Source organism: Penicillium bovifimosum, assembly GCF_028826915.1.
Source record: "Penicillium bovifimosum strain IBT 22155 chromosome Unknown utg000005l_segment0_segment0, whole genome shotgun sequence".
Lineage (NCBI taxonomy): Eukaryota > Fungi > Ascomycota > Eurotiomycetes > Eurotiales > Aspergillaceae > Penicillium > Penicillium bovifimosum.
In genome coordinates, this window is record NW_026622714.1 from 3,357,939 (window position 1) to 3,385,001 (window position 27,063).

A 27,063-nucleotide genomic window follows, 5' to 3' on the forward strand; every position below is an offset into this window, starting at 1 on the left:
AATGGCACACAAGTCAAGAATGCACAAATGCACAAATGATCGGGGCATTAATAAGGCTGATATACGATGCCGAGTCAGACCGAGCACATTCCAACATTCCATAGCCAAAGAATGGGGGAATACGAGGACTAGATCTGTACCTGAGATGTACAGCTGTCATCCACTCGGTGAAATGCCCTTGAAGTTCCGGACATCATGCGATTGGTTCTATCGGCTATAGCGGTCTTGCAATTGGGGCTGAACACAGAAGGCTGTCCTATTCACCAGAGTGTATGCAAAGACGCAAGCTGAGTAGCTGACAGAGAATAGTATTACGCGATCATGATGGCTACTGTAGGAGGTAGAAGAAGTAGGTTTGGACTCCTTGGAGTATATTGTTAGGGTCGAGAGAAGAGGAAGATGAGAACCGTGGGAAAGAAAGTGGAGTAAAAGTAAAAAAAAAGTCAACAGTCTCACTTGAATGTCTCAAATTCCTTTTTAAAGAAGGCAGTGTAGATGTATCTATGCGCATGAGAATAGTATGAGAATACATAAGAGTCAAATATAAGCAGAGATGGATGTCTCGTCTCGAGTTGATTATCTTCATCTCTCAGCTAAACAACAACTTCTTCCCCTTTCGGGAATTATTCATTTGGTTCTCCCTTTTTTGTTTATTTTCTTGTTTTGATTTTTGATTTTTGATTTTTTTCCTTTTCATTTCCTTTTCTCATCACTTTTCTTCTTCCTCCCTCACTTCTCTTGAGCCACACCTCCCCACCCTTTACCCTTGTGCAGGCGCTTGGGGGAAGAATCCCCGTCGATCATTCGCTCAGAGTGGCGCCCTTTAAGCATAGATCTATCCACCCCAGCTCCTATTGTTTTTCTCTTGGTGCTTCTCTCGCTCTTAGTTAACACGGGCATTTTCTCATTCGTGATCGTTGTTTGTCGTTCCCAGATGCAGCGCGCCTGACCACTTCGACCTGGAAACACACTGGTGCACAGAGGAGCTGGTCTCTTCTACGCTCAGAATTACTTTAAGGGGAAATGACCAGATAAAAAGGCCCCCGGAATATCTTCAGCTGCCTCCTGAATAAAAAAGAGATAATGTCTTCGCCCTCTCCCGGGACACCGGCCAGCTACCCGAATGATGACCAGACCCCCGAGCTCTCTCGTGCCGCCAGCTACACCGAGCTTCCCAGCCAAGCAGCAACAGAACCTCCGACATTAAGACGTACCTTTTCCGACTATGCTGTTCCAAATGTGGCAGAATCACCGACAAAGGAAAGTGTGGCTGCGGGGAAGGACATCCTCCGACGAACCTCGTTACGCTCCAAGGACAAGCCAAAGTCAACCCCCGTGTCCCGTTTCACACTGTCATCATCGGAGGATTTGACGGACGCAGAATCAAATATACCAGAAACTAGGGCTCCGGAGCCGGCGGTGCGGCCATCCAAAAGCCTGTCAATGTCAGGGCGGATAGTCAGCTTGGCGAGAAAACCCTGGGGCTCATCCTCCCGATCCCCCTCACCTTCAGCGAAAAGATCCAGACAGCAAGATTCCCCAGACCCAACTCGGACCACCGGTAGAACCACAGACGATGATCAGATGCCGCCCTCCCGCCGACGGACGATCCTTTACAAACGCCCGCGTCGCCCAATGCTAGCTGTCGTGGCCAAGGGACCTGAAGACAGTCCGAGTTCACCGAGCAGTCCGACGACCAATCCACTACGGCACCGAACCTCATTCGAGAAGTTTACAGCGTCGCTTTCGGTCACAACCCCGGTGTTACCACCTATGCCAAGAGGAGCCGTAGAAACTGCAGCGGCGTATGCGAATAGCGGTGTCGATCGTGCACGCCAGAAGGATGAGCTTTGGAGCATCTTTCGCGGTTTGGAAGCCGACTTTCAAAAGTAGGTACAGTTCGCCTTGAGCATTCGCATCACGAGTGTTGACCCGAGACCAGGTTCCAAGCCAAATCTAGCTCGCTCAAAGCCAATGTCATCCGCACCTCCCTCCTCCCTTTCCTCAGTCGCCCTCAGATGCACGCTTCGTGCAAGAACCTCAGGCCGGAGGATCTCGATCGTCGGGTCAATATTCTCAATAAATGGTGGATTGGGATGTCGGAGATGCTCAATGGCAAGAATAACCAATCGATCTCGGGAACCGACCGACCAGTGTATCTGGAAGCTGTGGTGGGGATCATGGCTCGACCAGAATGGCGCATCCCCTTTCCCATGGCCCAAGGCAGTGGACCTACAGATTCGTTGAACTATGCATCGACTTCGGTGTCGGAAACATCGGATGTGTCAGGTTCCTCGGGCTCGGATTTCTTGGTTGAGTCGATTCATCACAACATTCGGAACATCTTCATTCAAAATTTGCTATCTCAGATGGCATTCGTGGTGGAGCGAATGTCTATGAGACATGCACCAGCTAGTTTGGTCGCTTTTTGTGGGAAGGTCTGCGCGTATGCCTTTTTCTTCTGTCCCGGGGTGCCTGAAATCCTGGTCCGCCTGTGGTGCACACCTCCCAAGATGTTCCGGCGTATTTTATCGGAATCTGGAGGTTTACGCGCTGGAGACCGTGCATACACACAGGAGCTCGCCCTGTCCTTTCCACCGGCTCTCCGCCCTCTCGCATACCACTCTCAAGCGCCTCTGTTGCGCTACCTGCGCCAGAGCCCTGAGCTACCCTTGAATACCACCCCTATCGATTGGAATCGACCTTGGGTCACGCGATGGGCTGGACGCGACACAGACCTGTTCTTTGTCTTTGTGAAATACATCCATATCCTGTATGCGGAGTATATTCCCTCGGAAACCGAGAAGGCAAAGCGGATATTGGCACCTGGACTATTGATGGTTCATGCCCAGCTCCTTTCCATTATAGAGGACACGATCTACAAGCAGTCAGCGCAGCCACTAAACGAAAACCCTTACACAGTTGCTGCAATTACTTTCGACGATTTCATAGAGTCACCGGATACTTCTGCTGCGCCTCACCATCTCCGAAACGGCAGCAACAGCCATCGATCGATGGCAGAGAACCGTTTGGTTGTCCTCCTACGAGATTTACTCTCCGAATCGTCGGTTGAACCAAACCGTGCTCGTTTACTGTTTGCCGAATCATTCTGTGGCATCATCAAAGCTGCTGCGCAGAACATATCCCTCTATGATCATCCTGCATGTTTCTTGCTGTGTGACTTGCTGGAAGAGATCATTCCAATTGTCACCCGCTACGCTCAGTCGATTGAAACGGAGCTGTTCGATTGGAACTTTTGGCTTGCCGTTTGTCGTCAAATGATGCAGAGTCACAACTCGCTCACCGAAATCCGCGTATTCTCTTTCCTGTTCAGTGTCTGGGGCATCTGGACTGCCACAGACGAAAGGAAGGCAACTCTCTGCCTGGACTTTTTGTTGCATGAACCGGTATTCTACTACTATTTCAATCACTGGAGTCCAATGGTGCGAGCGTATTTCCATCGTTTGTTGTGTTGGAGAGTCGGGCGATTCAACCCGGATCCCTCTTCTCTTGACTCGAACATCTATGAAGTACTTTCAGATCGACTCCTGCGAGTCTGGGAGTATTACATTGCGTTCCAATCCAAGGCCGAAGAGGACATGACAGCCCCACTGTCCTCTGCTCCCTGCACACCAGCTCCCGGGCGAAGAATCATCATTATCCGATGCGACAACCACCTGTCTCCAGTCAATCTTTTTGTCAGCTTCGACCGGGTCGTTCCCCCCGTGCCTTCAGACCAACTTGTGTCACAACACCGACGAACGGGATCTTCCGACTCCAATAACTCCGATAGTCAACCACCTAAAAAGCGATGGGGGCTCTTCAAGGCCATGTTCGGCAGTTCTTCCAGCACACGTTCCGCCGAGGGCGTCAGCAGCAGTCCTGATGACTCTGATGGCGTATCCGATCTTACAGTGACGCCCGATAGCAAGTGTAAGGATGACCATGAGAAAACTCCGAGCAACAGTACGGACGAACTCAGCCGCCCCAAAACTCCGCACCAGCCATTCTTCTTCAAATTCTCCCTCGAATGGACGGACCGCCCACTTGGCCCGACCAAAAACAAGCGTCTTTTCCCCCCTTGTCTCCCTGTCGCATCCCAGTTGCACGTCGAGAATCGACGATCTCCTGACCGATCGGAGTATGACACAGCCTCGGAGGATCCAGTCCAGTCCGAGATTGAGGCTGATCAGGAATCCCAACCCCCCGCCGACCAAGATACCCCTACACAACTTACTTCAGATACATGGCCGCGAACACCCACAAACAAAAACTCTCCCCTTCCCGATCTCCCCCTCAACCTTCCTACGACCATCTTGTGCCTAGCAAATATGCAGGCCGTGCCCTCGCGGAATGGGCACATGTTGTCTCCGAATGCGACAGCTTTTTCGCCCGTCGGCGTGACGAGGGCGTCCCAAATGATGGCATGGTGGAGACGCCAGCTTTGGGAGCTGATAGCTTCCGCAAATAAGCGTCGCAAAAGTGCATTCCGGCAGACACATTATAGACTCTTGACATGTTCAGGCTGATGTCTGTTTTAAAATGTTTCGGGTCATTCTTCTAGTTTCGTTTCTAGTTCCATCGTGTGCATGGCGAATATCGAGCATAGGGAATCGGCGTTTAATTAGCCTTTTGTTTCTTCTCAGGGTTTCTTATGTGTATTAGGACACACAATAATCATAGTAAGACACCATTTTACTGCGATCAAGTTTATTCAATGCATTATCTATTGCAGTAGAATCATTTCGCCTCAGCCTCCTCCTTTTCCTGCGCCAGCTGTTTATTCAACAGATACAGCAAAGCCCCCTGTACATCCTCCCTATCCATAAACACCTCAACAAGCCTAACCCCCTCCCCATTCCGAATCTTCCCATTATCCAAAACCTCCCTCAACTCCCCACAAGTCCTAGCCGTAAACGTATTCTGTTTGGCATGCTCCTCATCAGCACCGAAATAGTTCAGCGCCTGCGCATGTCTCCAGAACGGCACATCATTGTAAACCTGCTTGCGACCATGAATAACCCGCTCGATAGTGTACCCATCATTATTAATGATGAAGATAACGATATTCAGCTTCTCGCGAATCATCACGCTGATCTCCTGCGCCGTCATCTGCAGACTGCCGTCGCCGATGAACAGCACAGTCTGCGCCTTGCTGGCTGTGTCTTTGTTTAGCTCGCGCTGAGCCAGAGCGGTGCCCAGCGTTGCGGGCAGCATGAAGCCAATGGAGAGCCAGGTTACGGCGCCGAAAAAGGCGGCTTTTGGTGGGGAGTTTGAAGTGCCGACCGCCGTGGGCGGCGGTGCCGGTTTCTGTGAGGATTATGTCGCCTTCGCGGAAGAGGGGGTTGACGAGGCGGTAGAAGTTGGTTTGGGCCAGGGCGTCGGTGTCCTGGATGTCGGATAGGGTTGTTTCTTGTTTTGGGGGTGCGGGGGCGTTGACGAGACGGGTGGTGTCGAGGTCATTGAGGAGGGTTGAGAGGATCTTGTGGGCGGATAGATCGCGGTAGGTGTCGTTGTCGATTTGGACGGTGCTGCCGGAGAAAGTAATTGCCACTGCAGTCTTGGGGACCGTTGTGTAGAAGTAGGTGTTGGTGTCGCTGTTGTGTGGGCCGAAGGATAGGACCAGGTCTGCTTCAGCGAAGTACTCCTGTGCGGGCTTGTCGCCGAAGGCGGCCGCGTATAGTCCGTAGGCATTCGGTAGCTGTTCGTCGACCAGGCCCTTGCCGTAGACAGTAGTCCAGGTTGGCCAGTTGGTTGCTTTGATTAGGGAATCAAGCTGCTCGACGATGCCGAGAGCTGTACTTTCCCCATCGACCAGGATGAATGGACGCTTGGCGCTGTACAATCGCTCCAAGATGCGGGCCAGCACCTGCGGCTCGAGGGTGGAGCTTGGTGGCTCGGGGATGCGGATCTCAGTCTTCAGGTTTGCCGCCGAGACAAGCACATCGGGCATATCGTCTGGGACCTCGAGATAGACTGGACGGCTGTGAATCAATGCCTGGCGGAGGACATGGTCGATTCTTTCCGGTGCGGTGGTGGCATCTTCCAGTCGAGCCTGAGCTGCGGTAATATGTATCGACATGTTTGCAAAGCGACGGTAATCGCCGTCGGAGAATGTGTGGTGCATGAATGCCCGCGAGCTCTGGAGCGGCCGTGGGGGTGTCCCGACAATGTGCACCACGGGCGTGTTCTCGGCATACGCGCCGGCAATACCGTTGAGGGCGGACAGCTCGCCAACACCGTATGTGGTAATCAGTGCGGAGAGGCCTTTGATTCGACCATATCCGTCTGCTGCGTAGGCAGCATTGAGTTCATTGCAGTTGCCAACCCAATGGAGGCCGGCAGGGCCGACAAAGTCCAGTAATCGGAGGTTGTAGTCACCAGGAACGCCGAACATGGAATCGACGCCCAGCTGGCGCAGCCGGGTGAACAGATAATCTGCAAGCTTTATGTCTTGAGTCATGATGTAGAATGTGGTTGGTGTTGGACGAGAAGAAAGACCGGGCGTATTTATAGTTCTAGATCGGGGTAGATGGGGGGTGTTCGGTGTTTCCCCCGCAGCTTATCGATACGCCGATTACTCCGATCTCTCCGTGGTTAGCCGTTGGCTTAACTTCATTCTTTTTTCTCCACTGGCGGGTCAAACTCCGCCAGTTCCAGTCATGTCGGCGCGTCTGGCTGCCTGCGAAGCCTGTAGAAAGGCTAAATTGGCTTGTGACCATAAGCAGCCTGTTTGTACGCGGTGCAGTGCAAACAAAGGCATCTGTATCTACAGGACCACGCCTTTCAAGCGGAGAAGAGTCGAGAAGCAGAAGTCGGTTCTATACTTGCCCTGGACTTGTATTTCAAATTGGCTAACGCTTTTGTTAGCAGCATCGGTTCACCAGATGAACCACCGTCATTCAATCCAAGACGCAATCCATACCCAAACCCAGGGTATCTAGGGTCGTCTAGCCATGCAGCTATATTCAAGCACATCACTCCGGAAGGAGACCATGGCCTCGGTAGTCACCAAGCAGCACCAGAAGCTCTCCACTCAGACTTATTCGGAGACAATCATCTGGTCCTACAAGGCGCAGACATCCTCAAGCATCTATTGACAACATACAAGCTGTCAGCTATGAAAGACCTCGTCATGTTCTGGCTAGCGAAAGGCGCCAATCTAGCCCTAGCGGAGCCATTTGTTAATGAATGCGCCCAAAGTGTGTCCCAACTGTTCTCCTACAACGATGACAACTGGCATCTCGTCTACGCAAGATGTCTCATGCAGAACTCAGCCCAGCCACTGCAGTTCAACGATACCACCGACCTGGCCGACTTCTCGGCTCAGTTCTTGGACCACAATGCTCGCTGGGAGACGTTGGGGATATTCTTTGCTGCTGTCACTCGAGCAACGATTGACATCGCTTTCTTCCCGTCGTTATACACCACCGAGCAAGAACAATACACACTCCGCAGACTGTGCACGAAACTTTGTGACTTCGCATTGGAGATCTCTCTTTCCCTCGATTGTCTCAATGATCTCCAACTAATCATGCAATACGAGAACTTCATCGTCCACTCCTACGTAGACGGAGATCAAAGTAAGCCATCAGCACCCATACGAACCCACATACTAATACTAATCCCATTGCAGGCTACCATTCCTGGCGCAAACTAGGTGACGCAATATCCTCCACCTTCGCCCTAGGCTACCACGAGAACATCGAAACAAAACCCAACATCCCGCCCTTCCTCCAAGAACTCCGCAAAACCGCCTTCGCCCGCATCTACTCCGCAGACAAAAACATAGCAATATTCCTCGGCCGCCCACCGCGAATGAACAAGCGCTTCTGCCACTTTCAGATCCCATCCTGCCACAACGCGCCGCACTCCAGAGCCTGGTCCTCAGACGCCCAGGCCGGGTACCGGGCCGACACGCGGTGGTCTGCGCTGTGCGCCTCGCTGAAAGAGGAGATCTGGGAACTTCTTCAAGATAAACATGATCCACAATGTGCGTCGCGAGCAAGGTAGGCAAAAAATACTGGAACCAACCCCAAAAGAGCCCGTAACTGATGTACATCAAACACAAATAGTGCAATCCAGCGCCAAGCAGAAACACAATGGCAACGCCTGCCACCGCATTTCCGTCTCGAGAGTAGTCTGAAGGAATGCACGCAGGGACCGTTCGAGCGAGATTTCGTTGCTGGCGTCCGACTCCACCACTTGCACGTACTCTTCCTGATTCGTCTTCTACTTCTCAAGTCGCCGACTGAGCCGGATGCGCCGATCATCGAGACGGCGGGTCAGATGCTTACGCTCGTTGTGGAGATTATTCTGCTACGGGATCAGCTCACCAATTCTGGGACCGGGCTTATCTGGAAGGTATGGCTTAACCTACCTTTTTTTTTGGTCTTGTTCTTCTTCAAAAAGAAAAACGAAAGCAGTCAAACTAACGAATTCTCTCCCAGGTCGCATATTACGGCCTACCAGCAGCAGGAATCCTGCTCCTAGCAATGCTAAAACAACACATGCCACGAATGCAGCGAACGCGCTCATTACAGGATCTCAGTGTTTTCGTCGCAGAGGTGCAGATCGGGACGATAGTGAGAGCCGGGGATCCGAATTATGCGTTGCTATCCAAGGCTACGCGGACTATACAGCGGTTTCTGGACTCGACTCATTCGGACACGGCGCAGCCTGTTGCTGAGGTGGCGGGACAGGAGGGAACTGACGAGTGGGCGACGTTGTTGAGTTTGGATTTATGGGATTTCGAGGCTGGGTTTTGGCAGAGTTTGGCGGATCATCCGTCTTTGCTGGCTATTGAGCCTTCTTTACCTCCTCTTTAGGTTGAGTAGTGATGAATTTATGATACCCGGATATATGTGAAGGATTTAGGTATGGTGGATCGGAGTTAAGGTTGAGAGTAGCAAATATCATGGATTGGCTGGCAGCTTCCATTGAAATCCTCTAGGAGGGTAAGGTTAGATACGAAATGTGATATATCCCCATATGAACGCCGGTCCCTCGGGACTAGGAAATGAGAAGCTAGATACATTGAAAAGGGATGAAGATAGACGCAACTGGAGGAGGCGACGAGATATTCCGTCGACTCCCGTATGAGCACAAGAGATATGCATGGTTGGTATATGACGAGCTGAAAAATATCCCAAGATGCAGTTAGAAAGCTTTCCCGACTGCCACATGGCGTCAGGCTGTACAGTGCTTGTTTAAAACATGCCAAGAATCAATCCAGTATGTGTGGAAGGCGGAAAAGTAAAATACATTAGTGGAGCAGCTTGTCGCTGGCGTGGTGGATAATATTGGCGACGCGGTCGATCCAATATTGAGTCAAGGTCCAGTTCCCTGTGTTGATGCTATCCCGAATTGCAGGGAAGAGTGAGGCGTCATAGCCAGACCACAACTCTGGACCGAAGACGACGTGTCGGAATTGTGTGCGATTGGGAATCTGTACACGTTTGTTAGCTATGATTCAGCAAAGAAGCCGCAAGGCCAACTTACACCTCCGCCTTTTTCCAGATCAAGTAGATTCGTATCGAAAGCAGCCATTCGAGCATTGTGGTTCACGCGCTGAACTGCCATGACATTGCTTTCATACCCACCCATACCCCAAACAGTATCATGCCAGATCTTGTTCCAGGATTCGAATTGAATAGCGTTGGCTGTCATCTCAGCCGCAGCTTTGAACATAGGTTCCATGTTCACTGCGGCCTTCTTCGATTTGGCGAATTTGTCCAAATCCTGGACCCATCTGCTCATGGAGTTGCCATAAGCTTCAAGGTCGAAAGGAAGCATGGCATTCTCAGAAAGGTCAAGCAGGAGCAGGCCCCAAAACTGAGCTAAGATCTTGTGATATTGAAAGTCAGGATCGACATGTTTGACCATCCAATCATAGGTTTCGTAGCAGCTGTGGTAGGGATAGGGCTCGCCGTCAAATCCAAAGTCAATGCTCGAGGTGCCAGCGATATCCTGGAACGCAACATAATCACTCCCGGCGCCCAGCGGGGCGATCTTGGAGCCTTTTTGATCCCAGAGGTCTTTCAACGTCGCGTTGGCATAGGGGTCTGAGATACGGCTCAAAATCTGTAGCACAGTACGCTCAAAAACCGGTGATGCCGAAACACGGAAATTCGGCCCGGCGACGCCCACATCGACATTCAGGTAGGCAAAGGCATTGGCGCGGAGCTCATCGATCTCGTTCTCGACATGTTCGGTTGAGCCGATGAGATTGTACTCCTCTCCATCCCAGCTGACAAATTCGATGGTGCGAAGCGGACGCCACCCGTAGGTGAGCAACTCGCCGAAGGCTCGTACGACCTCCAGGAAAGCAGCAGTGCCACTACCAGGATCGACACTACCCATGCACCACGAATCCCGGTGGTTGCCAACAACGATCTTCTTGTCACGCTCTTCCATTCCCTCGATCCTGCCGTGGATGTTGTAGATAGGTTGTCGCTCGACTTCGTCCTGCAAGTTCATCAGATGAACGACCGGGGATTTCTCGTCACCGGTCCACCACTCTTGAATCTTGGGAACACCGCCCACCCATTCCTTTGGGACCTTGGAGCCATGTCCTTTGAGGGCCTGCAAAAGTGGCTGTGCATCGCGCCAGGCGAGAGGAAGACTAGGAATCTTGGGCAGTCCAGGACTTTCCTCCGGGGATAAACGATGCTTTTCTCCCGGGGTGGATGCCCATCCGGGGCTAAGAACATCGCCGACAACCTGCGACATCATACTGACACCGCCCCTTTGTACGCCATCCTTTGGCATGTAACGACCTTCGGGATAGGTCGGGCCTTGAACGAATCCATCCTGGGCAGGATCGGAATAGATGATACAGCCAACCGCTCCAGCTAATTCAGCGGCCTTGATCTTCAAGGCACGATCGGTCTCGGTGCCATAGTAGCGGACTAAAGCAATCGATCCCTTGAGCGAAATTCCTTTATTTGCAAGCAGCTTGAAATCATCCCGGGATCCGAAATTCGCATATACCAAAGGTCCAGTAACATTGCCTGACTTCGAATGTCCATGGAAAATGAGATCCTGGGCGTTGTCCTCTTCGAGTTTGGCTTCCCAAGCTAGACTGGGTGGATCGATGATTGCCACTCTCCTACCATCCTTGCGTGGATAGTTGAGGTACACTTGAAATTCTTCCCGCGTGACTTTATCAAACCCTGCATTGTGGAACTCCTGTTCAATCCACTGTGACAGGGCAAAGCTGCCTTCCGTGCCAGCGACGTGGGTGTAATTGGTAACTCGTCGCAAGTTTTCGGCGATGTTTGTCTCGTTGATATGACCTTGTATGAAATTCTCGACGGAGGCGGCGCTATACGACTGGCCCATGGACATGCGACTGTTGATATTGAAGACGTCGGCGATGAAGAAGACGTATACTAGAGTGACTACGAGTAAAAGAGCGAACACTCGTAGTAGCAGAATGCACCCCTGATCTTTGAAATGTGCCCTCGTGTCGTTGAGGTTTATCGTAAAGCGAAAGTTGGGCATATATCGTTGGAAGGGTCGTTGAATAGCGGACAACGTACGGCTCAGACTCGATAGCTGTTTAGAGAAACGATGTCGTAGCGCGGAGTGTCTACCGGTTAAGGATGTCGACGAGTCATCCACGTCCATCTGGTCTAATTCCCGTCGCAGTTCCTCCACGGATTCCCGGTCAGAGCGTGAGGCAGCCGATTCCAGTTCATCGAGACTGGTGCGCGCCGACTCCACGGTTGGTGGGTGGTAACCGCGGGTCTCAGCATGATCGCGACCGAGTAACTCTTGTCGTTCCAGGTCATTTCCGTCGCCGAGATCGGATCGAGAGGAGGAAGGCTGACCGGTTGCTTCTGCGTAAGAGGGGATGGGGACCGCCTGATAATCAAACTTCTCGTCGCCCATTGTGAGAGATACGGGGCTCCGGGGAGCCGTAGCAAGGGTGTGCGAGTGCGGCGATCCGGAAGATCATGATCTGTTACGAGGATATGAAATGAGCGATCGACATCCTATGCCGACGAGAAGACTCCAGGAGTTGATGAAGTTGCAATAGGAGAAGGAGAAGGCAGACGTGGGCGCCTCCCCGGACCCACGGTCTCGGCAAGTTCCTTACACAATCAGCATTGGCACATTCTGTAACTATGCCTGAAAAATCGTCTTATGGAAACTCATTCATTTCCTTTACTTCTGATCCCTGGAGATGTGATGCTACCATGGCTATGCTAGGAAATAATACTGCGTATATGGACGGAGTACTGAATAGCGCAATGTTACGGAGTACATACCTTCTGTCCAGGTGTCCACGCCAAGGACAATCAGTACACTCGTGACTCGTGAGCCTGAGGCACATGGCATACCTTTGACACGGATATCAGGTGCTTTGGAGAGACAATCAAAAGAACCGATGGAATACCTACGGAGTACATATCCATTGTAACCTACAACTGTACAAATGGGTATAGTGAGACAAGGGAGATAAAACCTAGCAACAAGACAAGCCATACACTGGCCCATCCTATCTGAAGGAGTTATGAGAGGTCCAAGGGACAAAGAACATTGAAGTAGGAACTAGTTAGCTACGGAGTACAAAACCAGCTCGATGTACGATGCCAACATTGAGGGTATGGGAAGCAAATGGTAGAGCATGTTGGCTGCCTGAGTGCCTGGATGCCTGGATCTCTGAGTCTGGATCTGGCCTGGCGGAAAATAGAAACACCGAAAGTATGGGACTCTTTTTTTGCTTTGTCGCCAGCGGCCAGCTCGTCCTTTATGTATGGCTTTTTATCTACAGTCCCCTTCATGTACTCCGAGTATATTCCCTGCTGTAGTTACATCTTCGGAGTCCAGCGGAAGTTACTCCACTACACTAAAAACAGCTAAGCCAACGTTATAAGACCTTGGAATGGTCCCAGGGGAGACAGAGGAAGCGTGGAGACCGGCGGATGAGGTGGATACAGATCGATAAGATGGCAGACTCAGTTCTACACCGTACACATGGAAGTGAGGAATTTTTTGGGCAACGCCACGTAGCAAGGAGAAGAAGCATAGACGGACTGATAAGTTGTATCGTCTTACTGTAGTATCTTAGTACTTTCATTCACGAGTACAGAGTAGTTATGAGGAGAGTGTGGTAGTTATGCTGTTGATATACCTCGTTATGGAATAGCTTCCCGTTCACACACCACACAAACTACACACATTCAACAACATTACAATAGTTACACAGTAGTAATAGCTAGGCATTTATCCGGCCCAAAGGAAAGACAAAGCCATGCAGGTAGATCTCCCCACTTAAGGAGAGAGGGAAATGAAAAAATGAAAAATAAAATAAAATCGGCTGGTGACAGATCGTACACTGTAGATCCGAGTACACAGAACTCCTTTTTCATTCTTATATCAATTGCCCTCTGCCTGACTTCTTTTGTGGTGTACTCTCTTCCTCTATTCCAACCCTCCATACTTCCACCTTCAGCTTCCTTGTGCTTTTCTTTCTCGCTACAAAAAAAAAAGTTGCTAGCCCCTCCATACCCCCACCATGGCTGCTCGTCCCCAAAACATTGGCATCAAGGCCATTGAAGTCTATTTCCCTACTCAGGTGAGTGCTCTCGGAGTCTTCCCCGTGTTTTTCATCGCCAGGGCTCTTTTACTGACATGTCAATCACAGTGTGTTGACCAGGCTGAGCTGGAGAAGTACGATGGCGTCGCTACCGGAAAATACACCATTGGTCTCGGCCAGACCAAGATGAGCTTCTGTGATGACCGTGAGGGTATGTTTTCTTGGATCGCCTTCAAATTGGAATCCAACTAACTGAATGCCTAGACATCTACTCCATGTCCCTCACCGTCCTCTCCTCCCTCATGAACAAGTACAGCATCGACCCCATGTCCATCGGAAGACTCGAGGTTGGCACTGAGACCCTGTTGGACAAGTCCAAATCTGTGAAGTCGGTCCTCATGCAGCTCTTCGCTCCCCATGGAAACACCAACATTGAGGGTGTTGACAACGTCAATGCCTGCTACGGTGGTACCAATGCCGTCTTCAACAGCATCAACTGGCTCGAGTCCTCCGCCTGGGACGGCCGTGATGCCATTGTGGTTTGCGGTGATATTGCCCTCTACGCCGCTGGTGCCGCCCGCCCCACTGGTGGTGCTGGTGTTGTGGCTATGGTCATCGGCCCCGATGCCCCCATTGTCTTTGAGCCTGGTCTCCGTGCCTCCTACCTCACTCACGCCTACGACTTCTACAAGCCTGACCTCACCAGCGAGTACCCCGTTGTAGATGGTCACTACTCTCTCCGCTGCTACACCGAGGCTGTCGATGCCTGCTACAAGGCCTACGGTACCCGCGAGAAGACCCTGAAGGCCCAGACCAACGGCGTCAACGGCGTCAACGGTGTCAATGGCACCACCGAGGAGTCCACCTCCCCCTTGGACCGCTTCGACTACATTCTGTTCCACGCTCCTACCTGCAAACTTGTCCAGAAATCCTACGCCCGCATGCTCTACAACGACTACTTGGCCAACCCCTCCAACCCCGCCTTCGCAGAGGTCGCACCCGAATTGCGCGACTTGGATTACGAGAAGTCTTTGACTGACAAGGTCGTTGAGAAGACCTTCATGGGTCTCACCAAGAAGCGCTTCGCCGAGCGTGTCAACCCCGGTCTCCAGGTCGCCACTCAGTGCGGTAACATGTACACCGCCACAGTCTACGGCGGCCTCGCCAGTCTGCTCAGCAACGTCGCTTTCGATCCCAAGGAGGTCAAGCGCATCGGCCTGTTCAGCTACGGTTCCGGCCTTGCAAGCTCCATGTTCAGCGCCAAGATTGTCGGCGATGTCTCTAACATGGTTGAGAAGCTTGACCTCCAGAAGCGTCTCGATGCCCGCACTGTCCTTGAGCCCGCTGCATATGATGCCATGTGCAAGCTCCGTGAGCATGCCCACTTGAAGAAGAACTTCAAGCCCGCCGGTGATGTCGAGACCATTGGATCCGGTGTCTACTACCTGACCGAGGTGGATGACATGTTCCGCCGCAAATACGAGATCAAGGCTTAAATCTAAGCTTTGATGATGATGTTATATTGCCTTTACCGTTCATATTTTGCCTAGACGGTTCAGAGAGATTCCCCCGAGCGTTTTGTGTGTTTTACCAAGGTGTATAGACCATGGCAAGGTCATTGGGACCTTGCTTCCACTTTTTTTTACTCTTTCGGTTGGGTGTTTTTGAATCAGTTCGACCCACTTGAAATGAATGTCATGAAATAATCAAAGATAATAATGATACAATTCAAATGCATAGCTTTTCGTTAGAACATACATTGACTGTTATGAAACGTTGCCAGGGGTCAATGCGCGGTTGCGTGTTGATCACCCAGATCTGACCTCACTTCCTCTTACACTCTGCACTACTCTCCACATTGGCACGAACTCATCGATCAACTGCATTAATTGATGCTAATTATGGGACATTTCTGTCTCAAGCTCATCCAATCACTGAACGTGACGCCCGTCGTCGTTCGGCGCGTACTTCAAACTCATCCCACGCCTGTAGCCGCCGACTTCGATATCACACTCGACCCTGGCGCCTCTGGAGCAGAGACCCTCCTTTCAAACACCTTCCCACCCTCTTCTGAGGAGTCGGTGTGGATTCCATAACCCTGATGCCTATTATTATCCCCCTACTGTCCTGGAACCCTTAACCGCTGCCTTGGCAAGTCTTGAAGCAGGGAGAGTCACCAACAAGTCTGCTAATTAACTCGAAAATGCGACCTAATTGTTTCCCAATTTAGATCATCTCGAGCAACCTGCAGCAAACTAACCCTAACGGGGAATCTGAAGAATGCTAATGAAGAAGATGCGAAATATAGTAACACCTTAACGCGCGACAGTCCGATGAAACCGCACTATACCGAACTTGACCTCTCGGAGGTATAGTTTCAAGTGCTTCTGTCGCGCGACATGCCTGTCTGCCAGGCACAATGTCGGCAGTTTCGCGTTTCATCGCGTGGATGCTCCTCTGATCGGAGACTAGGATCCCAAAAAAAGATCCTGAAGCTCCGTGGGCGTCACAATGGGGCTCTTCTCCATGTTTCAAGTCTTATAGATCCACCAGGGTTCGTCAGTCGAGCCTTTTATATGCATCGAGCTTGGCTGTTTGAGACTTTGTCAGTGTCCATTTAATATCCAAATATCCTCCCTGGATCATGCCTTCTTGAACGACTTGGTCAACAAGACATCGGTTCCTTCGTTCATACTCCCGTGATAGATTGTCATTGTTGACATTGATCAACACGTTCACCATCATGTCTACTGTCGAACACGCTCGCTACCGGCCGACGACGCCGCCGCGTCTCTCACTTGAGGAATACCTCAGCTGTGGACATGCTCGTCATCCCTCCAATTCCTCTGTTTATTCAAGCGAGTCATCTCCTTGGTCAACTGTGACTGGCAATACTAGCCCTACCTCATCACCAACCAGATATTATCATGGCCCAAAGATATTGCCTAAGATTAGGCCTCAAGATGTGGTGGTTGAGCCAATGTCTGCCGGCGGGCCTCTCCGTCACCGCAGGGTTCTGTCCAATACACGGAATCCGCCTGGCTTCATCCCTTACCCACCACCACGGCCGTCGACTGGCCGTCATACACGCGGTGTCGTGGACCACCTAACATTGTCCATGCCTATCTCGCCATTGCCAATGGCTGTACAGGGCAGCGTCTCTGCCTTGTCATCGCCTGTAACGCTCACGCCTTCATATAAGCGCAAGGCAGGCGGCGGCCACGCACGTTCAGTGTCAGCATCTATCATTGATGCCGGTCCTTGGAGTCGATTTGGTTATCCCACCTGCCCTGAGCTGCCCAAAGATGCATCTCCAATGCAGGCCCCGGCAGCTCCGGCTACACCGACGACTCCTATATCTCCCGTCACTCCCATCATGGTCAACTCGACATACTCTCGAAGACTCGGAGACCAAAGAGCTCCTGTATGCACCCAACTTCCATTAACAGTGCCAACACCCCAATATGATTACCGCCAGGCATCAGTGGCCCAGCAATCCCCCGTCGTGCTCAGTCCCCAGGAAGACCTCACGCCCAGATTCACGACTCTATTATCATATTTGACCCTGCCAATCCAACCAATTAACCTGGTCCGCAATGTCAGCGTGGTTCCCACCCGCGGCATGCACGATTATTTTTGGTGGGATATCCGCAACCTGCGCAGCTGGACCTCTTTCTCACTCGCTGCATTTGGTTCCCTGGACAGCCAACTGATCAAGCTTCTAACGGTCCCGGTTCAAGCAGAGTGCACGCCCCATGTGGCAGTCTCTCCCGCAGCCCTAGCACCTGAGTCAGAACCAGCCCTCGTCAGCCTAATTCGTGATCTCTATGCACCACGAGTAAACGCCGCCCTGGCCGTCTCCCAGGGCACAAACCCTCTCCAACTCTACGCAGCCCCAGATGTCCGCAGCACAGGCCACAAAAACCACGGCCATCCCCATTTCCTAGCAAACTACAGCTCAGACACCGAATCCACAAGCTCCGGCCTCCCTCGCGGCCGACTAGTCGGCATCGTGAAAAGCTTCGACCGGTGGAACACCGGCATGCGAAACGAGGCACCCCACCGACGCGTCGAGTACCTCAACGGCCTTGCCCATCTTCAGCGCTGCATGCGCGAACACTCCTGCCGCTACGGCTTCATAATAACGGAAATCGAACTCGTATGCGTACGCGCCGGCTGCGATCCCGGCGACGACGTCCCGTACTTCGGATTCCTCGAGATCGCCGCCTCAATCCCACTCAAGACGTCAGCGAGCAGTGGTATCAACTCGCAAGCACCAGCTCCAGCGCCGCTAGCAACACCCATCAGCGCGCGGTCTTTCTCCTCCTCGTCGAACTCGTCGTTCCCCTCACACCACGACTCCCCGGAGCCGGAGGATATAGAGGAGGCCACTGCCATGCCCATGACAGCCGGCCTGGCGTTGTATTTCCTTTTGTTGCTTTCGAAGGCTGTGCCGCTTCCAGATCAGCCCTCGGCTCATCTCAACGTCGGCGGGCCCGGGGCGCTTACACGCCAGCGTATCCTGTCGGAGCCCAAGGATAAATGGATTCCCGAGCCGCAGATTGGAGAGAGGCGAGATGCGAAGAGGGTTCGGGGATGGGTTTGGCCTCAGGATGCTTGGCATCGGAGGGAGGGGGGGTGGTGCGCCCAGGGCGAAGTCTGGGGAGACGAAGAAAAAGAAATGGCATAAATAAGTATATGTTCTGGCGCTGGGGTGGGCACTTTCTGGGGTCGAGGATTTGGAGCTTTGCTTTCATATTTGTCATTTTATTGTTTTCTAATATTTTTGGTTCGGTGCTGGTGGTTTCGTCTTGCTATTAGGTCCCCCTTTCAAACATAATAATCATTTCTTTTTGAACAGATACCTATAACAGTCCCAAGGTCCTCATGGATCGACAATATCCAATATTCTAATCGTTTATCGGAGAGTATGGAGCTTTCCCTGATCCAGTCTTGTGTCAAGTCCTAAGGACCTTGGGGGAAGAGTACCTCGATAGCCAACTGAGGACATTGCGATAGCACCATCCATTAGACTATAAAAGATCGACTCTGGGGTATTTCTCTCCTGATTGTCTCCTAGAATCCTGGTTTATCCTATAGCCCTACACCGTTAATCCACCGTACTACGTTCCCTATACCTACACACCCGCTCACCCTGACGGTTAACCCTAAGTTACCACCCCCAAGATGTCCTCCCCCGAACCACCACCAGACTCAATCCACGACGTAATAATCATCGGCGCAGGACCCTGCGGCCTCGCCGTCGCCGCCCGCCTAAGCGAAGAAACCCCCTCAGCAGTCTTCACAGACGAAGAACACCAACGCTACCACTGGATCAAGAAACACAGCGGGCGAATGAATCTCGTCCAGGCCCGCCACAGCAAGATCAACGGCGTACGCGCAGCAAAATGGGACTCCGAGCACGGTTGTCCCTGTCACCAAAAGAAGGATCGACGAGCCTCAACGGACTCGTCATCATCAGTCCCGTCTCTGTCATCGGCATCATCTACATCATCGATTAGGACTTCGTCGTCTCTTTCGACGCTTGTCCTGGATGGCTCGGGCAATAAATGGATGCAGAGGTGGGACAATGCGTTCCGCACGCTGGAAATCAAGCAGCTTCGCAGCCCGATGTTCTTCCATGTTGACCCCGGGGATCGGGATGGGATGCTGGCTTATACGAATGAGACGGGACGGGATGAGGATTTGTGGGAGATTTCGGGGTGTGTTGGGAAGGAGATGAGCAAGCATAAGAAGAAGAAGAGGAGGCAGATGGGGAAGGTTCAGTGAGTCTACTATCTGACTTGTTTTCTATTTGTATAGATATAGAGGTCACTAACCCCTTTTGCAGGACTATCGGATCAGAGATCGACGAACGAGATCGAAAAGACTACTTCTCACCCTCTACAGAGCTCTTTTCCGATTATTGTTCCTCGATCATCCAGCGGTATGCCTTGGATGAACCGGGACAGATATTGAAGCGTGAAGCCACGCATCTTTCCTACGATTATCTCTCTGCTAGCTCCGACTCGAAGGTGTTTACGATCGTCACTTCCAGTGGAGAGAAGTTCTATAGTCGGGCTGTTGTCCTGGCTGTCGGTCCTGGTGGAGCTGGGGTATCCAAGATTTATCCATGGAGGCCCTCGAGCGAACAAGAAGGGGCAGCTGGCTGTTGTCACAGTATGGAGATCAAGATCTTCCCCAGTCCCAATGTACAGAGCAAGATCCAGCGTCGACAGGAGACTAATGTTGTCGTCGTTGGTGGTGGACTTTCGTCTGCACAGATTGTCGATATGGCTGTTCGAAAGGGTGTGACGAAGGTGTGGTTTTTGATGAGATCAGGCTTGAAGGGTATGTATAAATCACCTTATACCCGCCTGCAAGCAGACACTGGCTAATGTCTAATACGAACAGTAAAACACTTCGACATCAGTCTACCATGGATGGGCAAGTACAAGAACTGGGAAAAAGCAGCATTCTGGTCTGCCGACACAGACGAAGGCAAGTTCATAGGGAAACCAACACTAAACTCCTAAGCTAACGTCTCCAGAACGCCTCTCAATGCTCCAAACCGCCCGCAACGGAGGTAGCATAACACCCCGCTACACGAAAATCATCAAGCACCACGCATCCCAAAACCGCGCCTCCATCCACCCCTACACGAAGATAAAAGCCCACGAATACAACCCAGACACACAAACCTGGTCTCTAACAACCGACCCACCAATCCCAGATCTCCCGGAAATTGACTACATCTACTTCGCGACGGGGGCACGGGCCGACGTGCGTGAGATGCCGTTGCTACGCCAGATGAACGAGCAGTACCCGATCGATGTCAAGGGTGGCTTTCCCTGTTTGACGAACGATCTGGCGTGGAGGGATGACGTACCTTTGTTCGTGACGGGGCGCATGGCGGCTCTCCGATTGGGGCCTGGGGCGCCGAATTTGGAGGGCGCGAGGGTGGGTGCTGAGCGGGTTGCGTGGGGTATGGAGGAGGTGTTGGGGAAGGGGAGGGAGGTTGGTGGGCAGTGTGAGGGGTTTTGTGGGCTTGGGAATCGGTATGCTTCGTTGCTTGGGGAGTGTGATTGAGACATGGTGTCTATTCGTGATATCTGTGAGCGTTTTGTATAATTCTTGTTTGGCCGGCAGATCGTTGGCTCTGCGCTGGTTCGATAACTCCAACTGAGCTCGTGGGACTGTTGGGTTGGATAAATTACTCTCTTCGGATGATTAGATCTTGCATTCCATGATTCCTCCCTTCATTCCGTCTGCTTCAACCACCAGAGTTCCCTGATGAGGTCTGAACGTCACCCGTGCAAGGCTGGAGATTTGCTGAGTCCGAAGAATGTGCACGATCCCTTGCTCTCACGGAATATAAGCTAGTCGATGTAATATTGCTGGAAGCTCAAGTCCTCGGCATATAATTCGACCTCACCTTCTCTAGCAAGCCCATGTGGCGAGAGAGTATACATCATGGCGACAGAACCGGTACTGAATAAGGAGCCGATGGAGGCATTCAAGCTCCTACCGAACAACACAAACCCCAACTGGATCAAAGACAGGGGCCTCCGGAAGCTCAATCTGGCGATTGTGTTTATGTTCTCGACTGCCTCGTCAGCGGGGTATATTGGAAGTCTCGTTAATAGCTTGCTTGTGCTGCCAGAGTGTAAGGATCTCGATTTCCAATTTTATACGAGAAATTCCAAATTAACAATGGCACAGTTGGTTCTGTCATCGGTGGTCTAGACCCGAATATAGTTGGTCTGATCATTGCAGCCACTTCACTAGGCGCCTTACTATCTTTCGCACCAGCCTCTTATATCGCCGATATATTCGGACGCAAGACATGCGTGAGTATCGGAGCTAGCATCATCATCGTGGCAGCCATCATCCAAACATCCATCCATAACCACTGGGCCTTCTTCGGCACAAGGATTCTGTCGGGCATAGGAATGGGGATTACCCAGACTGCAGCACCACTGTTAGCCACCGAGATCGCCCACCCACGACAACGACAGACCGCCACAGCCCTGTACAATGCATCCTGGTGTCTGGGCGCAATTAGCTCCGCGGCCGTCACGTATGCAACCATCGGCATAGAGAACAGTTGGTCTTGGCGGGTTCCTTGTCTGCTGCAGATATCATATCCGTTATTCCAGATGCTGGGGTTACTCGTTTTTGTGCCCGAAAGCCCGAGATGGCTTGTATCCAAGGGCCGCAAAGACGAGGCTCTGGCTATTCTGGGGAAGTACCATGCGAACGGAGATACGGACGACGAGTTGGTGCAGTATGAGTATCGCTTGATTTGCAGCACGATCACCGCCGAGATCACCAATGCGACAAACTGGGCCACGTTCTTCTCGTCCAAGGGCAATATGCATCGACTGGCGATCTGTGTGTTGGTGGGATTGATGCAGGAATGGGCAGGAAATGGTATGTTAAGCAGAATTTGCAAAAAAAGAGCTCTCGCTAATACCTGTAACCGACCGCAGGTCTCCTATCCTACTACCTCGCACCTATCCTCTCATCAGTCGGAATAACCAAAGCAGCCGACCAAGCAGCCGTGAACGTAAGCCTGAACATTTGGAATTTCCTACTCTCAGTCGGTGGCGCACTTGCCTCAGAGCGATACGGCCGCCGCGTCCTCTGGCTCATTTCCACCGAGGCCATGATTGTCTTCTTGTCCGTGTCCACGCTAGCCGCTGGTCTATTCGCCGAACGGCACCTTCCTGCAGCTGGCGTTGCAGTTGTTCCGCTGCTGTTCCTCTTTCTCGGCGCATACGATATCGCGTATGCGCCTCTGTTCCTCTCGTATCCGGCGGAGATTTTACCCTTCCAGCTGCGGGCTAAGGGGATTGCTGTCACGCTGTCGGTGGATGCTGTAGCATGTTTCTTCAATCAATATGTTAACCCCGTGGCGTTTACGGCGATTGCTTGGAGGTATTATTGTGTTTTTGTTGGGTGTCTGGTTGTGTTTTTGGGACTTATTTATTTCCTTTTCCCTGAGACGAAGGGGCGGTCTTTGGAGGAGGTTGCGGTGATATTTGATGAGAATGATGTAAATGAGAAAAAGACGCGAGGTAGATAGAATTCGATCTATAAGTCTCGTGATTGTGTTTGCCCTGATAGTTTGAGGTTGTGACGACGTTGCATTCCCCCGCACTTCCCCGCTGGAAAGCGATCTCGCCACTCACGGACTTCGCATTACGAACTAGTTATATACTGCGTACTCATCTACTTGGAAAAGGCCGAAATCTGAGAGTGAGACTGAGATCTTAACTCCCTAAGATCCTGGATCCAAAAGTCTGAATATTCACCTGGTCCCGACTCCCCACCCTGACCAAACCGACCATGAAGGAACCAATCCCATCCGATACCACCACCATCACCGGCTCCAGTTCGACTCAGCAAATGCGCTTCCTGGTGATAGGCGCCGGCTCCCGAGGAAACGCCTACGCCCGCGGCGTCTCAGCCACAACATCAGGCATAGTCCACGCCATCGCCGAGCCACACGCCTTCAAACGGCGCGACTTCGGACAGAAGTACATCTGGGGCTCCTCAGGAAGCCCAGCCGAGGGCCAAGAATTCACCGACTGGCGCGAATGGGTCAAATGGGAACTCTCACGTCGCAAGCTCGTCCAGAACCCCGACCCAAACTCAACCCAAACTCGAATCCCACCAGGTGTCAACGGCGTCTTCATCTGCACACTCGACGAAACCCACGTCGAAATCCTACAAGCCCTCGCCCCACTACATCTTCACATCCTCTGCGAAAAACCCCTAGCCCTCTCCCTAAACGACTGCCTAACAGTCTACCGCACCCTCCAGCCACCCTCCCCGGACTCCACCCCGCAACCACCCAAGAACATCTTCTCAATCGGCCACGTCCTCCGCTACAGTCCACACAACATCCTCCTCCGCAAACTCCTCCTAACCAACCGCGTGATAGGCGACGTCGTCTCCCTAGAACACTGCGAGCCAGTAGGCTGGTGGCACTTCTCGCACAGTTACGTGCGCGGCAACTGGCGGCGTCAAACAGCCGCCGGCGACGGCTCCCTACTCACAAAATCCTGCCACGATATCGACTTCATCCTCTGGCTGCTGTGCTCGCCGACAGACGCAGAGACAGCAGCACGCACAGGCCAAACGCCGCATTTCCCGCGCAGTATCTCGTCGGCGGGATCGCTGACGCAGTTCCGACGCAGTCGGAAACCGGCTGCTGCTGGGAATGCGACGAATTGTGTATCTTGTCCGGCTGAGAGGGACTGTGCTTATAGTGCGGTGAGGATTTACAATGAGCGGCATCTGGCGAAGGGACATACCGGGTGGCCGGTTGATATTGTGTGTCCGGATATTGAGGATGTGGTCCGCGTTCAGGGAAGAGATGCTGCGGAGAGAGTGCTGATGGATCGGCTAAGTGAAGACTATGATGAGACGGTTCAGGATAAGACTGTGGCTGAGAGGCCGTGGTATGGGCGGTGCGTGTGGGAGGCTGATAATGAGGTTTGTGATGATCAGGTTGTGACGATTAGTTGGGATGAGGAGGGGCCGCATCGGATGGCGAAGACGGCGAGCTTTCATATGATTGCGCCGACGGAGAAACAGTGTGAGCGCCGGGGCAGGGTTTATGGAACTACGGGGGAGATTGAGTATGATAGTAGTAGGATCTCAGTTTATGATTTTGCTACTGGGGAGACTACGGTCTTTGATGTGCCGAAGCCGCCGCCGGAACATCAGGAGTCCCATGGTGGTGGGGACTTTGGGCTTGCGAGGCAGTTTGTTAGTGCTGTTGAGGCAGTTGAGAGTGGGAAGTTGGATGTTGAGACGGCGCAGGCGAGGTTTGTGGGGTGTTCGCTTGAGGAGGCGGTGCGCAGTCATGCTGTTGTGTTTGCGGCTGAGGAGGCCAGGAGGGAGGAGAAGGTTGTTAAATGGGGGAGTTGGTGGGATGAGAAGTTGAGGGCGTCTGCTGCTGCGTGGAAGGCGTAAATGTTGAGAGCGAGGAATAAAGAATCTACGAGTGCATCTAGGGTGCTTTGAGAGATAATGTAGTTCTAATCCACTTCAAAAAGGTCCGGTAAAGACAAGCCAGGCTCGTATTATGCTAAAGGCACAGATTATATCATGCCAACGTATCGAATATCTGAATTTCATCCTGCTTTTCGCTCATCAGTCTTCTCACATTCAAATCATACTGCGTAGACCTGCAAATAAAAGGTGATCCCCATCCAGCAGGTTCCACATTAACCCTAACATAACCAAACTTAGGTCTTAACATCCGGCTCCTCACGGCCAACGTACTCCTTGAACTTGAGCAACGACAGAGCGAGCGCAATGTTATCAGCCAAGTACTCCTGAGCAGAGAGACCGAACTTGGACTTGTCGGCCTCGTAGCGCTCAACGTACAGACGGATGGTAGCACCGCTGCTGCCGGTACCGGATAGACGAACGACGATGCGGCTGCCGTCATCAAATTTGGCGAACAGGCCCTGGTTCTTGGCGACACTGCCGTCGAGATCGGTGTAGGAGAAGTTTCCGGCGTCAACGACCTTACGGCCGGCGACTTCGGAGCCAACGAAGGTGTCGCGGTTGGCGACCAGGTCAGACAGAGTGCCAACGACCTTGTTAGCGCCCTCGCTGTCGACGTTCTCGTAGTCGTAGCGGGTGAAGAAGGTGCGGCCATAGGTCTGCCAGAACTCGTTCTGGATGGAGCCAATGCTGGGGGTCTCGTTGGGCTTTTGCTTGGCAACACCGGCAATGATGTTCAACCAGGCAACGATAGCCCACACACCGTCCTTCTCGCGAATGTGGTTGCTGCCCGTGCCGAAGCTCTCCTCACCACAGATCGACATCTTCTTCTCGTCGAAGAGGTTACAGAAGAACTTCCAGCCCGTGGGCACCTCGTAGCTCTGCAGACCCTGGGCTTTAGCCACGCGGTCCACGGCACCGGAGGTGGGCATCGAGCGGGCGAGACCGTAGACGCCCTGCTTTTGGAAGTAGGGAATGAGCTTGGCATGGTGGGCGATGATAGCCAAGCTGTCACCGGGGGAGACAAAGCTGTTGGCGCCGTAGATCATGTTACGGTCACCGTCACCATCACTGGCGGCACCGAAGTGCACGCCGTTCTTATCCACAGCCTCGACGAGCTCGTGGGCATACACAAGGTTGGGGTCAGGGTGACCGCCACCAAAGTCTGGCTTGGGCTGGCAGTTCATGGTGCTGCTGGTGGGCAAGCCGAGCTCCTTGACAAAGATATCCACGCCGTAGGGTCCGGTCACACCGTGCATGCCGTCGAACAGGACCTTGAAGTCCTTGTGGGAGCTGAGGAACTCCTTGATGAGATCGAAATCGAAGATCTCCTTCATCATCGTAACGTAGTCGGCGGTAGAGTGCACGATCTCAACCTCGAGAGGCCCGTAGGTCTTGGTGCCGATGGTGGTGGTGTCGATGTCGGGGATGTCGACGTATTTGTATGAAGTCAGGGTCTTGGAGGTTTGGTAGATCTTGTTGGTAACACCCTCGGGGGCGGGGGCACCATTGGCCAGGTTGTACTTGATACCGAAATCGTTATCGGGACCTGAATTGGTTGAGGTTAGCTCAACCATCTTCCTCTTTACTCCGCATCACTACGTACCACCGGGGTTGTGACTGGCAGTCAAGAGAATACCACCAGTTGCCTTCCTCACACGGATGAGGTTGCTAGCAGCGGGAGTGCTCATAATGCCATTCTGTCCAATCAAGATTCTCTTGACACCATAGGCGGCACTGATCTTGGCAATCTTAGAGATAACTTCGGGGTTGTAGTAACGGCCATCGCCTCCAATGACGAGGAAGGCACCTTCAGCACCTTCGGGAATCGACAAGAGAATGCTAGTAATGAAGGCTTCGGAGTAATTGGCCTGCTGGAAGACCTTAACCTTCTTGCGGAGGCCGGAGCTGCAAGCAAGTTAGCTTGGTCAATTGCGGGGCAACAAGCATAACATACGTTCCAGGCTTCTGGTCAGCGAAGGGCTGGATGGATACTGTCTGAACAGACATTATGAAGATGATGGAATGTAGAGAGAGTTAAGGAAGAGAAGAAGAGAAGGGGGGGGGGTGGGGGAGGAAATCTTGGAAGTTGACCGACTTGTTAAGCTCCACGGGCCAAGCCTGATTTGGCGTCATGTGTTTATCATCCCGCCTGGACTGTTGTACTCCGTACACTTCAAATCTCTTCAGGTCACTTTGCCACTGCGACCAAGTTTTAAATATATCTGTACAGCTTCAGAGATTGTGTCATTGGCTCTACTCAGGCTAATCTGGAAGTTATCTGGCCAGTTTTATCTTTCCAACGGTCGAGCACTTCCAAATTGGCCGCAGATTATCCGGTGGGGAATCAAAATACTGCAGTGACTCGTACCACGACTTTTTTTCCAAAGTACTGTACAGTGAACAGTCTATACAGTCTATGCAGAGTCATGGGATGATCCTCTCTCACCTTCCAAGTTAGCAAAATGACAACCAATTCCCGTCACTTTAGT

At 52.1% G+C, this 27,063-nt stretch overlaps 12 protein-coding genes across 12 annotated transcripts; 9 read left to right on the forward strand and 3 right to left on the reverse strand.

Moving 5' to 3' along the window:
• Positions 1-1,083: 1,083 nt before the first annotated feature.
• N7515_006469 (DUF1765 domain-containing protein) lies at positions 1,084-4,529 on the forward strand (the record flags this gene model as incomplete). Its single annotated transcript, XM_056667213.1, has 2 exons — positions 1,084-1,889; positions 1,943-4,529. The coding sequence occupies 2 exons, from the start codon at positions 1,084-1,086 to the stop codon at positions 4,527-4,529; spliced, it is 3,393 nt and encodes a 1,130-aa protein (XP_056520809.1).
• A 211-nt stretch (positions 4,530-4,740) lies between these two features.
• Positions 4,741-6,463, reverse strand: N7515_006470 (alpha-keto acid decarboxylase family protein; the record flags this gene model as incomplete). The annotated part of the gene is made up of 2 exons (XM_056667214.1): positions 4,741-5,258; positions 5,287-6,463. The coding sequence occupies 2 exons, from the start codon at positions 6,461-6,463 to the stop codon at positions 4,741-4,743; spliced, it is 1,695 nt and encodes a 564-aa protein (XP_056520810.1).
• Positions 6,464-6,662: 199 nt separating this feature from the next.
• N7515_006471 (fungal specific transcription factor domain-containing protein) lies at positions 6,663-8,828 on the forward strand (the record flags this gene model as incomplete). The annotated part of the gene is made up of 5 exons (XM_056667215.1): positions 6,663-6,731; positions 6,776-7,583; positions 7,637-8,009; positions 8,076-8,364; positions 8,451-8,828. 5 exons carry the CDS (start codon positions 6,663-6,665, stop codon positions 8,826-8,828), a joined length of 1,917 nt encoding a protein of 638 aa, XP_056520811.1.
• A 437-nt stretch (positions 8,829-9,265) lies between these two features.
• On the reverse strand, positions 9,266-11,895 carry N7515_006472 (M28 family metallopeptidase; the record flags this gene model as incomplete). The annotated part of the gene is made up of 2 exons (XM_056667216.1): positions 9,266-9,448; positions 9,502-11,895. The coding sequence occupies 2 exons, from the start codon at positions 11,893-11,895 to the stop codon at positions 9,266-9,268; spliced, it is 2,577 nt and encodes an 858-aa protein (XP_056520812.1).
• A 1,630-nt stretch (positions 11,896-13,525) lies between these two features.
• erg13 (hydroxymethylglutaryl-CoA synthase) lies at positions 13,526-15,042 on the forward strand (the record flags this gene model as incomplete). Its single annotated transcript, XM_056667217.1, has 3 exons — positions 13,526-13,585; positions 13,655-13,757; positions 13,811-15,042. The coding sequence occupies 3 exons, from the start codon at positions 13,526-13,528 to the stop codon at positions 15,040-15,042; spliced, it is 1,395 nt and encodes a 464-aa protein (XP_056520813.1).
• Positions 15,043-15,447: 405 nt separating this feature from the next.
• N7515_006474 (uncharacterized protein) lies at positions 15,448-15,642 on the forward strand (the record flags this gene model as incomplete). The annotated part of the gene is made up of 1 exon (XM_056667218.1): positions 15,448-15,642. One exon carries the CDS (start codon positions 15,448-15,450, stop codon positions 15,640-15,642), a length of 195 nt encoding a protein of 64 aa, XP_056520814.1.
• Positions 15,643-16,289: 647 nt separating this feature from the next.
• On the forward strand, positions 16,290-18,236 carry N7515_006475 (uncharacterized protein; the record flags this gene model as incomplete). The annotated part of the gene is made up of 1 exon (XM_056667219.1): positions 16,290-18,236. One exon carries the CDS (start codon positions 16,290-16,292, stop codon positions 18,234-18,236), a length of 1,947 nt encoding a protein of 648 aa, XP_056520815.1.
• Positions 18,237-18,733: 497 nt separating this feature from the next.
• Positions 18,734-20,082, forward strand: N7515_006476 (FAD binding domain protein; the record flags this gene model as incomplete). Its single annotated transcript, XM_056667220.1, has 3 exons — positions 18,734-19,332; positions 19,398-19,897; positions 19,961-20,082. 3 exons carry the CDS (start codon positions 18,734-18,736, stop codon positions 20,080-20,082), a joined length of 1,221 nt encoding a protein of 406 aa, XP_056520816.1.
• A 25-nt stretch (positions 20,083-20,107) lies between these two features.
• N7515_006477 (uncharacterized protein) lies at positions 20,108-20,635 on the forward strand (the record flags this gene model as incomplete). Its single annotated transcript, XM_056667221.1, has 1 exon — positions 20,108-20,635. One exon carries the CDS (start codon positions 20,108-20,110, stop codon positions 20,633-20,635), a length of 528 nt encoding a protein of 175 aa, XP_056520817.1.
• A 757-nt stretch (positions 20,636-21,392) lies between these two features.
• On the forward strand, positions 21,393-22,634 carry N7515_006478 (uncharacterized protein; the record flags this gene model as incomplete). Its single annotated transcript, XM_056667222.1, has 3 exons — positions 21,393-21,396; positions 21,533-21,979; positions 22,039-22,634. The coding sequence occupies 3 exons, from the start codon at positions 21,393-21,395 to the stop codon at positions 22,632-22,634; spliced, it is 1,047 nt and encodes a 348-aa protein (XP_056520818.1).
• Positions 22,635-22,897: 263 nt separating this feature from the next.
• Positions 22,898-24,532, forward strand: N7515_006479 (Gfo/Idh/MocA family protein; the record flags this gene model as incomplete). Its single annotated transcript, XM_056667223.1, has 1 exon — positions 22,898-24,532. One exon carries the CDS (start codon positions 22,898-22,900, stop codon positions 24,530-24,532), a length of 1,635 nt encoding a protein of 544 aa, XP_056520819.1.
• A 275-nt stretch (positions 24,533-24,807) lies between these two features.
• Positions 24,808-26,581, reverse strand: pgmA (phosphoglucomutase PGM2; the record flags this gene model as incomplete). Its single annotated transcript, XM_056667224.1, has 3 exons — positions 24,808-26,120; positions 26,178-26,479; positions 26,529-26,581. 3 exons carry the CDS (start codon positions 26,579-26,581, stop codon positions 24,808-24,810), a joined length of 1,668 nt encoding a protein of 555 aa, XP_056520820.1.
• Between the last annotated feature and the right edge of the window lie 482 nt (positions 26,582-27,063).